Source organism: Hyaena hyaena, unplaced genomic scaffold (genome assembly GCF_003009895.1).
Source record: "Hyaena hyaena isolate Hyena2069 unplaced genomic scaffold, ASM300989v1 scaffold_8, whole genome shotgun sequence".
Taxonomy (NCBI): Eukaryota; Metazoa; Chordata; class Mammalia; order Carnivora; family Hyaenidae; genus Hyaena; species Hyaena hyaena.
The window spans coordinates 6344029-6357644 of NW_024080640.1; the positions used below are offsets into that span (position 1 = coordinate 6344029).

Genomic DNA, 13616 nt, shown 5'->3' on the forward strand with positions numbered 1-13616 from the left:
AAGGAGGAAATCACATCAAATGGAGAGCAGATGGTGTTTGCGACAGGACTAGAAGCATGCATCAGATTCCTGTATGTGGAATTTTGGTTGGGGGTTGAGGTATTTCTGCCCAAGCCTTACTTTTTATTTAATTTCACCCCACTCTGGAAAGCAGTAATCGTCTTTCTGGAGCTAACAGGGAATAAATGCAACTATTACTTAGTTTCCAGCCGGATGCTAGCCATCATCCTTTATTTTCACAGCCTAATCTCCCTTTCACTGACATTTCCAGTGGCCCTTGGGCCTTATTTTTGGTATTAAATCTTTTGCTATCTATGTTTCTCATATGATTGTCATCCACAAATGTTGATTAAGCACACCTATTACCCATAAGGCTCTGGGGATACAGGGAGAATTGCTTATGTTTGTTAGCTTTTTGACAGTTTACAAAGGACCCGCACATATACTTTCTCATCTAATTCCAAAACATCTATTAAATTAGGTCTTCATTTCTTCCTTCATTCGGCAAATGTATGCTTTTATAACCACTTTCCAGGAAGTTCCATTCCAGGTAGGAAAATGTTACATAAGGATTAGAAAAGAAATGGCACTAGAAGTGACCCAAGTTAAGGTTATATAGGTTATTATATATGATGTCACTGTAAGGGAAATTGTGGACACTGGGAGAGGGCCAGCCCAACAGTTTAAACCGTTATTTTTTTAATTTTTAAAGCTTATTTATTTTTGTGAGAGACAAAGACTATATGAGTGGAGGAGGGGCAGATACAGAGGGAGAGAGAGAATCCTAAGCAGGCTCTGCACTGTCAGCACAGAGCCCGATGTGGGGCTTGAACTTATGAAACTGGGAGATCATGACGTGAGCTGAAACTAAGAGTCAGAAGCTTAACCAACTGAGCCCCCCAGGTGGCTCCACCCATTCGACAAGTTTAAAGCTGGATGTGGTGCCTAAAGGAACCTAAAGGAGGGGGCAGGGCCCTCCAAACGGAAGCCCCTTGTGGCCCAGGGCATGGGGGTGTGCACGTATTGAGTGCATTTGGTGTGCATGGACACGCAAGTTTGACTGGAGCTAGTTAATCAAGTCTATATATAATTATTGAGTATCTAAAATCATAAAACCTGAGACTTTTTAGAAATTATTGGAAATCATGTAGTCTAACTCACATTTGTCCTTAAAAATGTTCATAGTCAGTAAATGAAGGCATTCTACTCATGTGTAGATTTATTTCATGTAGAAGTTATTCATGCTGCTCCTGGAGTGCAGAATATAACCTGTTTATTTTCTACACATATACACACATTTCTTTACTGATTCAATACTGGCTTCATTTTATGCTCTTAGAGAAGTACCGATAAAGAAGATACATTTATTCTGTTTGTTCGTAACCATACCATGTGTCCTTTAAAGGAGTGTTTTGTTAAAGGATCCGGGTTGGTGGTCGTCTTGATCCTCTCCTTATGCAAAACCACTAACTTAGCAGAACATTAATACCTCTGGTGGAAATATAGTAATACAACATGGATTTTTTTTCAAATGAGAAAAATAGCTTATGATTTTCAGTCAAAAGCTGTATGTACCATTATATTTTCTGTTTCTCTTAAGAAAAACCATGCTCTGATTAGTTGGTGGAAACAACTGATCCAGATGGGATTTGTCTAGACTCTGATGCCTCTGGGAAGTGTTGATGATCCAGGGTATGGATTTCTGAGGCTTCACATGTTTTTATCAGTCAATCGCCAAGACACCTCAGAGACCATTAAGATAGATAATAAATCACATGAGATTTAGCTGTGTTTGGTATCATGCAAAGAACTATAATTAGAAAGAAAATGTTTAATTTAGAAAAATGAAATGAAATATTTTGAGTGCAGATTGTTAGGATTTTGAGGAAACCCATGAAATAGCATCTATCTTTACTGTTAGAATTCTGAAACTATTTAAGAAACAATATAAGTAGGGTAGATGGAAGCTGAAATACCACTTTTATTGGTATAAGCTAGATTGAAAGATGTAGGCTTCTTTGAGAGCCAAATGAGTTTGCTAACTGAAAATCAAGATTAGACAAATTTACTCACCCACTTACAGAAGGGCCTGGGCCGCTCCATCCCTCTCTGACAAGGCAGGACCTTTATTGTGAAACTTTACAAGACAAGAGCAGCTACAGGCATTCTGGTTTCTTTCTTTCTTTTTTTTTTTTTTTTTTAAGTATTTTTTTAATGTTTTTATTTATTTCTAGGAGAGAGAGAGAGAGAGAGACAGTGTGAGCAGGGGAGGGTCAGAGAGAGAGGAAGTCACAGACCGAAACAGGCTCCAGGCTCTGAGCTGGCAGTCAGCACAGAGCCTGACGTGGGGCTCGAACCCACGAACCGTGAGATCATGACCTAAGCGAAAGTCGGACGCTTAACCGACTAAGCCACCCAGGCGCCCCCAGGCATTCTGGTTTCTAAAGTGGAACAAGGATTTACTGAGCCATGCAAGCTCACTTTTCCTTCTCCGTTTTACCAAGAGAGTTACCTCACTTCCCCTGGAGTGGGTAAAAGACAGAGGGAGGCCTGGGATTACATGAATTTTCATTCTAGTGGAAGGTAATGTGAGTAGTATGGGAGGGAGGGGGCACGTCTCTCCCAGTATCCTAAGATGCACAGTTTTGCACGTTGTAACTCTCTGAAGTCAGGATGTTGCACTAAGTCTATGGCATCTGATTAATGGCTGTGGACTAGAAGACAGAATGAGTTGTTTTTACCTCAGTGTCTGTGAGCTGAGTGGATATTCCTCATACCATGACCCTCCAGTGATTGATTCAATTAATGAACCTCTTAGGGACCTTTTGAGAAAAGAGTATGAGTCTTGGTATTGGAACACCTTCCCTTTAAACCTTCTGAGAGCATCAAGTGCATACCAACATTAACCCTTGCAGAATCGGTATCAGCAGCTGGAATAAAATACCGGATGCACTCCTGTAAGAAACCCACTTACTAGCACCATTTAGAAAACAAGGATGTTGACAACTCTGAGTCATTAAGAACAGCTGGATTGATAATTTTAAGAACACCTTAATTCATTTTTCTTCTAATTCCATATTAAATGTGTATGAGAGATTTATGGTAAACATCTATTCATCTTAAAGGCTTAAAGCCTTAAAAAACCCTAAATAAATATTTATAAATTATATAACCTACTTGTATATATTTAAACTGTAAGAAGCTTTTCAATGAGAAAAATAAGGACATATGATATAGTTTCATGAGCAGGATTTTTTAAAAATTTTTATTTGTTAACATTTATTCATTTTTGAGAGACAGAGACAGAGTGCAGGTGGAGAAGGGGCAGAGAGAGAGAGAGAGAGGGAGACACAGACACAGAATCCGAAATAGGCTCCAGGCTCTGAGCTGTTCAGCATAGAACCCGACGCGGGGCTCGAATCCACGAACCCTGAGATCATGACCTGAGCTGAAGTCAGATGCATAACTAACCGAGCCACCCAGGCGCCCCCATTAGCAGGATTTTTTAAACTTTAGTGTTACTTAGTAATGTGTCTTACAATGAGTGGGGTCTAAGCTTTGGTGAAATTTGGTCAGTGGTCGTATGGGTCTCTGCTCAACCCTTACTGCCCTGGACAACGTTGAATGGTACTTCCTCTTTGGGAAAGTTTTATGAGCTGTACTGTCTAAGATGGACACCAGTGAGAGCAGATCTGAACTTTAAACTTTAACTGGGTTATGCCTTACACTCTTTTTTTAAATGCACAATTTATGTTTATTATAGTTCTACATTCTCCCTCTAGAGTGAAAATGTCCTCTGCAGTTTACATAGTGAAGAAGACTGGATCCAGTCATTCAAAATAATTTTGTAGACCTGAAGGCAACTGTTTTCAAAGATAGTCCTTCTTATGATAGTATAACATTCATCTAGATAGCCTGGGTTTATTTTTTGTAAATGTTCTAATAAGCTTAGTCTCTCTTCTTTTTCCTGAAAGGGGGTCCCGATGACAACTTAATTGAAGGTGGAGGAACCAAATTTGTCTGCAAACCTGGAGCCAGAAATATTACTGTCATATTTCATCCATTATTAAGGTAAGTCAAATCCTATGTACTTACTGAAAAATCAATATTTTCATTATTTATGCCAATGCACTGAATGCCAGTAGGTCAGTTAGCATTGAAACAAGTCCTCAAGAAAAAAAAAAGTGTTGCATTTTCTAGGGCTTTACTATCAGACTTTGCCAATAAAACAAATAATGTCAACTCCTATTTATTCTCAGTAATAATACTGCATAAATACTTTTTAAAAATTTTATTTCCTGTTCCTGCCCCTCTCCCTCTCTCTGTCATTGTTCTTTCCTTTCCTTCTGTATTTATTTCAGGGAGTGGCAACTTATGGTCCACAGGAGAAATCTAATCAGCCTCCTGTTAGTCTTTTTTTTTTTTTTTTCAATAAAATTTTATTGACACAGTCCTGCTCATCTATTCATGTATTGTCCATAGCTGCTTTGTGCTACAGTGTTGCAGAGTTGAATATTTGCAAGAGAAACCATATGGCCTATAAAGCCTACAGTATTTACGCTTTGGCCCTTTACAGGAAAACATGGCAGACCCATGATCTCTCTCACTAATTTACATTAATGATTCAGATATCCCTTGAGGATTAGCAAATCTTTGAACAAATAGGACTTACCAAAACTGAAAGGTATTATAGCAGTTGTGTATATGATTTTATATATTAAAGGACAACTTGATGATAACAGGAAGAAAATCTGTTGCTCAGTTTATTGTGGTTATAAGAAAATAAAAATCTGTGATCCTTCCATTTTCAAAACTTCAAAGCCCTAAATACCTTTAAAAAGAAGCTTTTTTGGGAGAAAGGAAAAGGAGGTTGTTATTCAGTGGATCTAAAATTTTGGTTTTGCAAGATGAAAATTTTCTAGAGAGCTATTAGGTAACACTGTGCATATAGTTAACACTACTATACTGTATACCTAAAAAAGATTAAGATGGTGAATTAAATGTTAAGCATTGTGGACTATAATAAAAAAGGGTACACCTAAGTGGCTCAGTAGGTTAAATGTTTTGTTGATTTCAGCTCAGGTCATGATCTCACAGTTTGTAGGATTGAGCCCCATGTAGGGCTCTGCACTGACAGCACAGAGCCTGCTTGGGATTCTCTCTCTCCTTCTCTCTCTGACCCTCCCAACCCCTCATACAGGTTCTCTCTCTTTCTCTCTGTCTCTCAAAATAAATAATTTTTTTTTAAAGGGTACTCTTTGGACACAAATATCCAATGTAATATTAATTGTATGTTTTCTCTCTAATGAGTCAGTATTTGTTTTTGCTTTGTCCCTATAATGGACTAGAAACTCTTAGGTTCCTTAGAGGTTAGGTGCCTCAGATCATCACATTACCTTTCTTATGTAACTTCTATAATATTTGAGGCATTTGAAATAACAGGTAAGCGGATGCTACTGAATTGTCCAGCTATAATATTGAATGTACTTTTCTAAAACTTAAGCAGTTTATTACTGGAATTATCCTACCTTTTCATTAACCAAAACTTACTAAATAGCAATCATTGGAACTCATTCAATTCAGATCTCTTATTCAAGCAATGAGTTTTAAAAAATATGCTGGAATACTTTACTCAATTAGTTTTAAGTGCAGAAACACAAATATGTGAATTAAACAACAGTAAAAACATCCTTTCATGCTATAACAAAGAAGAGATTTTTTTTTTTTTTTTAAGTAGGCTTCGGTGTGGAGCCCCACTTGGGGTTTGAACTCACAATCCTGAGATAACAGCAGAGATGAGATCAAGAGCCCTACCCTTAACTAACTGAGCCACCTAGGCACCCCAAAGAAAAGATTTTTAAAGAAGCATGATTGATCTTTTGAAAAGTCTGTTTCAGCAAACATTCTCAACAAGTAAATCATGTAATTTAAGAATCGTGGAATTAAGAGAATTAAGACTATTCCTCTATAAATTTAGTTGATTTTCTATATATAAACATACAAATTACAACATACAGAATTTCTGGGTTAACAGTGCTTATATTTATTTCACCTGACTTCGGTAATTAGTTTAATACTCACTTTCTTCTTCAATTGAATTGATTTCTACTTAGTTAGAGCTGCTAATTGTTAGGAAAATGGGAAAATACCTTAATCATTATAGGCATCTTCTAACCTAGATTTAGGGCCATAGTTTACTGTTAAGTTATGCCATTGTATGAATAAATGAAATCCTTATGTTTACATTTGTTCCAAAGCAGAGAAGATCTTTGGAAGTGGTTTAGCTGTGTTGTCAATAACCACTTTTCAAGAGATGTTTTTTCCCTGTAAGGTTGTTTGTTTGTTTCCTTTGTTAAGGTGAAGTTAGGAGAATGGGAAAAAACTTGTCCTTATTTCACACTTAATAAAATGCATTTTTGCAAAAATACTCATAGTGTTTAATGAGTATTATAGTTCTTGACAGTTATTTTTTAGCATTTATCCTGCTTTACAAGAGAGCATTTTAAGGCTTGATAGTGCTCCTTCCAGCTTTACTCACTTGACTGGTCACTACTTTCATTCAGAATTTTATTTTTTATTAGAATTGGAGAAACTTTTGTTGCATGCCATAGTTTACATGCATTCTCTGTGTAACTCTTAATGGACGTCACAGGAATCTCATGTGGTCTGCAAGGTGAGTGAACTCCGTTCTAAGCAGGTGATCATTTAGACTTTGAATTAGCCTTTGGCTCAAATTGAAACCTTGCTTCTCAAACCCATTGCTAAAACCTCATAATAGGCTTACAGAACTTCAAATAATTAAGATCTTACAGGTTTTTTTTGGTATTTTTTTGGTTGTTTAGTTTTTACACTTATGGATTTGCTGGTTATTGGATTTATTATTTCTTCTTAAGTTTGGAAGTTTTTGTTTTGGTAATGAGAAGAGTGCGTGCATTATCATACCAGTGCATTTCATTTTTACTCTTAGCGTTTAAATTTTCTCAGTTCTCCTGTCATCATTTGAATGTGTATTGAACGCTTACCATACATGTTTTCCCTTCTGTAAGTTAGGTGAAGATTCTTCTTTAGAAATAGTCAGTCTTGGGGCACCTGGGTGGCTCAGTCTGTTGGGCGTCCGACTTTGGCTTAGGTCATGATCTCACAGTTTGTGGGTTTGAGCCCTCCGTCGGGCTCTATGCTGACAGCTAGCTCAGAGCCTGGAACCTGTTTCAGATTCTGTGTTTCCCTCTCTCTGTGACCCTCCCCTGCTCACACTGCCTTTCTCTCTCTCAGAAATAAATAAAGCATTAAAAAGAGAGAGAGAGAGATAGTCACTCTTACTTCTATGGGATTATTTCAATAAAATTTACTTCTATGGGATTATTTCAATAAAATACGTATACATATATTTTCCATCCTCTAGAATGCGCCTTGTTGTATTTCCATGCTAGCTCAAAGTGAATGTGATTTTGTACATTCTTATTTATAAGACAATATAACCTAGTGAGAGAAGAAGCCTAGAAGAATGGAAAGATAGAAAAACACAGGATTTGAAATGTAAAGTGAAAGCCTCAACAAATTAGTTTCAGATCCAGGTTCCTTCTGTTTGGTTTTACTCACTGATTATTTATTGGACTCTGATTCTATGCCAGGTCCTGGGGACACAAAAAAATAATATCAAATCCTTGCCTAAAAGATACTCACTCAGTAGCTACCTTGGCAGCAAAAACTGAGATGCCCTAAAATGCCAATTATTGGCGAGGACAGAGATGACCTCTTACACCCGGTGTACAAATGGGCACAGCCTTTCCAGAAGCCAGTCGGACAGTAGTTAGCAGTCACATCCCCTTCCGCCCTGTACTTCGCTGCCTCATATCCTTGTGTGCTTCTGCTCCCTTGCAATGACTCATTATTTTACCATCCTGATTTCCCAAACTCTTCTCTTAATGGATCATAATAATCTTTGCTTATAACTACCATCCTGTTCACAAAGTAACTTCAGAAGGAGCTTATCACAAATTGACCTTTATCTCCCATATAAGCACTGCCATCGTTTTCTTACACTGTCTCTCTCTGAGAATGGAAATAGTGTTTGTTGGAAGCGAGAAATCATTTCAGGTGTGTAGGGCCTTCATTTTCCTTTGCTACTTTCCCGTGTCTAGCAATACTCGTCTTCTGTCTTCCTGAACTGTTGTGTGTGGCTCGTCTACCCATCGTTTATTTAAAATGTTCTTTTCATCATTTTCATTTAGTTGCCAGTGCACTGTCTGCAGCATAGACGTTTTCTGCATTGAGAACTCTGAACCACTCTGTTCCAGAACACCGCACAGCCCATTCCCGTCAGGCCTTTTTTTATTTATTCCTAGCAGTCACTTCTACTGTCATCCCATAACATCATTGTACAAGGTCCCAGATCTGGCAGCTTTGCGAGTATATTTTTGTACCTTTCTCCTAAGTACTGCCATTTCTTCACTAGGAAACCTCATAGGGCATTAGAGGCACATATATTGACTTCCAGTTGGTTCACTATGTGTTAACCTTGCTGGCCCCTTGACTTGGGTATTTAATGTTGTTCCTTACTATTTTCCCTTTCTGGTTAAGAAATCAGAAAATGCCTCAGAGAATGAAGTTTAGAAAGATGAGGTATATAGTATTATCTTGCTTGCTTTACTCTTAGCCTGGGAAGACACTGTGTACAACTAACTAAACCCTTAAACCCTTAATGTACACTTTTGATGGCAAGAATTCATCTAATCGATTTTGCTACCTCTGGGTCTAACTGAACAAAACATACTGAAAAGAAGAGGTTCTAATACTTAGGTAGATTCTGACATACTTTCACTGAACTAGAGACCCTGAAAATGATAGGACTAATCCCTTCCCCCACCCTGCCCACCGCCACTGACGTGCTTTTTTTTTTTTTTTTAAGCTTTCTCGAGAAATATGAGGAATGGATGGATTCACTCTAGTAATTGGATTTTATTTTCTAGCCTTTGAATTGAGGAAACCCAAAGAAAATATGTTAATGTTGAAATCTGAATGACATATTTCCTTTTGTCTAGATCTGACATGAGTTTGGATTTTTTCTTTTTTTACAAAAGTTATTTTTGAATAGTTACATCACGGTAATTATGGGCGGTGATCTAAATATAAAAAACTTTATCAACAAAGTGCATTTTATTGAGGTATCAATTGCAGTTTGATAGAGTAAGACTTTTTAGCTATAATTAATGTATAATGTAGGCATTTCTAGAAATTTGAAATAACCTTGTGGCTGCTATTTGTGAGATTTTCAGGGAGGGAGGGAGAATTTATTTCTCCCTTTGTTTTTTCATTTATGACTATTCTTTATTCTCTAAAAGCCCCCAAGCAGAGGACATATTGTTCCTTCAATTGTTAGTATACTTCCTTCGTATAGCAAAAAATGAATGACAACAAAAATTATTCCTTTCAAAATCTAAATGCTTGCAGCATCTAACTAAATTATTTAGAAAACAACCCCCAGAGGCGCCTGGTTGGCTCAGTTGGTTAAGCATCTGACTTCAGCTCAGGTCATGATCTCGTAGTTTGTAAGTTCAAGCCCTTTGTCAGGCTTTGTACTGACAGCTCAGAGCCTGGAGCCTGCTTCAGATTCAGTTCCTCCCTGGCTTGCTCTCTCTGTTCCTGTCTCTCTCAAAAGTAAATAAACATTAAAAAAAAAGAAAGGAAGGAAGGAAGGGAGGGAGGGAGGAAGGGAGGGAGGGAGAGAAAGAGAACACCCTCGAGCTTAATTAAGCTCTCATTTATTTATTTATTGCATTTATTTGTGATTGCATACATCCTGGGCCAGTAAGGCAAATTGGTGGGAAGTGTTGCTAATGCAAAGAAAGTTACTAGGATGCATGGGTGGCTTAGTCTGTTAAGCGTCTGACTTTGGTCAGGTCATGATCTCGTGGTTCATGAGTTACACAAAGTGGAGCCTGCTTGAAATTCTCTCTCTCCCTCTCTCTGCCCCTCCCCCACTCTTCACTCGCTCTTTCTCTCAAATAAGTAAACTTAAAAAAATGAAATTCTGAATTTGAGCCCATTGCATTCAACCTTCTCACTGCTGGAGGCTTTTGCTTTCAAAGGTGGAATCATCAAAGAGAAGTAGTGGAATTTAAGGTAGCCCATCACTGCTTGAGAAAGAAAAGTTCTCGGTCTTTAGAGGTCAGACGAGGCAGGAATAAGGACACCCGAATCCAAGGAAGCTTTCTCACTGTACCCTGATAGGGCCTCTTCCTCTTCTTCTGAGGACTGCAGCCCTGTTGGTTGAAGGTCCCAATCTTATGGCCTCACTTAACCTTAATTATCTGTTGTGCAGAATGTACACTAAATCTTGCAATTAGAACAAACTCAGGAAATTATTAAATGATGTATTAAATCATTCTTTCAGCACTGGAGCCATTGTTTAGATGGAAAGGAGTTTTGTGTATTGCATGATGGAGAGGCTGGATCATGGACTGTGGGCTGGGGGTGGGTAGGAGTGACCACATTTTAATTTTTTTATGTTGGCCAAATCCCTGTGTGTCTTGGTTTTCCATATCTATAAAATAAAGACGTTGATTGGTCTGGATTTTGCTTTCTACCTTTCAAAAGTTGGTGATTTGTGCCTGGGAAATGCTTTTATAATATTTAAGGACTCCAAAGGCCTGACATTTTAAAATTTAGAAGTCCAAATGACAGTGTGTTTCTTTTGCTTATTTGCTTCCACTAGCTTTTAAAAGACATTTGGCTCTTTGGGGTAATGACCACTTTGCATATATGAGGTATGTTTCTTATGAGACAATTGAAGAACAGATGTTTGCAGTCGGGGTGACTTGGCAGAGGTAAGAGACTGGAGATGGAGTGGGTGATGATGGTATTTAAGCTGCAGAAATGTCACCGATGCCTTCTCTGTTGAACACGGCTCAAATATTGAATATCCGGGCCGTGGGCATTTTTCACTATTTATTATCAGCCACACTTCATTACAATCAGACAGCAATTAAAGGCTCTCTGGGTAGAACAAAAGATGAAATATTCATTGGTCAGTAAGGAATAGGTTGGCATTTAGATTAGTTAGGGAGATGACACTTCTTGGCCACTCGAGCATAGGTGATGGTCAGAAGCTCTGTGATTGGCTCCGTGCCAATCTGAGGGCACGAAGCCGTAGGAACAAGTAATCGTAATCATAATATCTACTCATATTTGTCTCTGATTACAGAGAAGAGTAACTTCAAAAAGTTAATCTTGTCAGATGTAGCAACTGCCAGTTAGCAGCAGTGTAGGGAATCGGGTTGAGGGGCCGTTAGGGCTGTGAAATTGCTTCCAGAGGCCCGTGATTGTTAATGCAGGGCTCGAAGTCGGCAGGTCAGGAAGCGGTTGAAACCAAACCTCGGACAGTGAAAGGCACTGAAATTGATTAAGCCATTATTATAGTAGGTCAGGTTTCTAAGCATAATATTCCAAAGTAAATGGCAACTGTGATTAACACTTGCATTTTATATTTTTTGTTTTATTAATTATAGTACTTACCGCGTTGACAATGCTGGTAGATCAAAGGCATATAAAATTCACTGTGATAATTAAGCATAATAAAAATCCATTCGCTCATCCATTTAATAAAATTTATTGGGCGCTTACTTGGTGCCAACTCCTCTCCATCTAGCAACTAACAAGTCTCTACTCTTGTGGAATTTAGTCTAGTGGAAAAGTCAGTCAATAAAACAGTAAAGGAACACACATGGGAAACAGTATCAGGTAGTGTTAGTTTTAGGAAGAACAATAGACCAAAGTTAGGAATTTGAATTGTGACCACTGGAGGTGAGGGCACGGTTTCAGTTAGGGTGGAGTAGCAAGGCCTTTCTGAGAAGATGACATTCGGTTGGACTGTGGAAAATGAAGAGATGGAGGAAGCTATGTGAATATCTGGGACAGAACGACCTGGGCAGAGGAGATGGTGCGTGAAAAGGAAAGAGATGAGATGGTCAAGGAACAGTGAACAGATGACGTCAAGAGGAGTGTGTGTTGCTGGCACACCTGTTGGGGAAGATGAGTACACGAGATAGTCCACGTAGAAACTTCTCTCTTTTGTCTAAACAACAAGAAAGGTATTATGTTAGATCTTTAAGAAGCTTTCAGGCCTAGATCTGCAACTTCCGGAAGTTCTGAAGGTTTAGAGAAAGCCCGACATAGTGACTGTCCGCAAATACTGTTTTCTAAGACCTCATCTTCCTGGATTTGGGCCCTTGGAAAGGCTTGTTTTCAGGAGTGAAGTCATCGGCACAACTCTCTTTGGTATGGTGAAAATCTCCGTCCCTGCTGACAGATGTGTCTCCTGAAATGGAAAATAAATCTTTAATATGTAGCCCACTCTGATAATATTATCCAACGATACTGAGCCAATGTGAGTATGCCCTCAGCTTATCAACATGTTATTTAGGATTTATTCCGGGTGACATTCCAGATACCTGAGAGTTTTTAAAGAACAGTTGTGGCCGAACTAAAGGTTGTTTCTTCCTAAAGAAGTCGTACGGTTTGGTGGGCTGCGTTGCAGAAGGCCTGTGGGGTTTTTGTAACAAACTTTGCCAACAAATCTAATCTTTTTTAAAATAGAAAATAATAATAGAAAATAATTTAATAGAAAATAATATTGAGATAATACTTAGAAAATAATTAAATTTAGTAGAAAATCATAAACTACTTATGAATTTTATATATATATTAGTTTAAACCTAGCCTAGCACAAAAGATCTTTTCAACTTTTTGGCACTAACTCTTGCTGATTAGTGAATGAATTTGATAAGACCATTTTAGGTCGTCACAACTCCAAATCTGTGTTCCTATAACAGCCTCAATTTCTGCTATTTGTGATCTTTTCCTCTTACCTCCTTTTCTAAAATTACTTCCACCGTTTAGAAAAGAAGGTGGTTCAGATGTACCTTTTACACAAACGGGGGTACACAATAAATATTTGTTGAAAGAATTAATATGTCACTTGTAAGGGTGCTTAACAAATGTCTGTTGATTTGAAGTGAATGTTTTTTTCTTCAGGTAACAATAAAAATATAAAGGAAAACTATATTTTTCTTATGATACTGAAATAGATCAATCTTTCTTTCATACCTAGAAGTGGTAGAATAGTAGGGTTTTATTATGGTGTGTGTGTGTATGTGTGCGCGCGCGTGTGCGTGTGTTTACCTCTGTTGCAACAAGAAAGTGTCTGCTATAGGAGGAAATACAGAAGTATAAAGGTGAACTTAGAAGTTTCCTTTCATTATTTTTACAGCATTGACCCTAACATACTACTCTTGTAACTTAGCTTCACAGTTTGTTTTTTGTACTGATTTATCAGAAACTTAGATACTTTGTCCTTTCACCTTTTTTTCCTTCTTACTGCTACATCAAAAGCTTATAGTTGTACGAAGTACTTTTGCCTCATCATTCTTTTATGAATCATAGAAGGTCCTTCCAAGATTATAAAACCATTTCTAATAGAAGAAGCCTTGCTTTAAAAGCTTTTTTATTTAGCCTCTTCTGTTTCTGCTAGTTTTTTTCTTCCCACTTTTATTTAGAAAGAATGCCAGAGACCCTAGATCATTTTTTGATTATATATGTAGTGTGTGTGTGAGGTGTGT

At 37.9% G+C, this 13616-nt stretch overlaps 1 protein-coding gene across 3 annotated transcripts in view; it reads left to right on the top strand.

The window, feature by feature from the left end:
- EXOC4 (exocyst complex component 4) overlaps nucleotides 1-13616 on the top strand; it is a 752259-nt gene that overhangs the window by 332807 nt on the left and 405836 nt on the right. For all 3 annotated transcript variants that reach the window (XM_039243428.1, XM_039243437.1, XM_039243444.1), the window contains exon 10: nucleotides 3975-4071. In XM_039243428.1, coding sequence (XP_039099359.1) covers nucleotides 3975-4071 — 97 coding nt within the window. The remainder of the gene's footprint in view (nucleotides 1-3974; nucleotides 4072-13616) is intronic.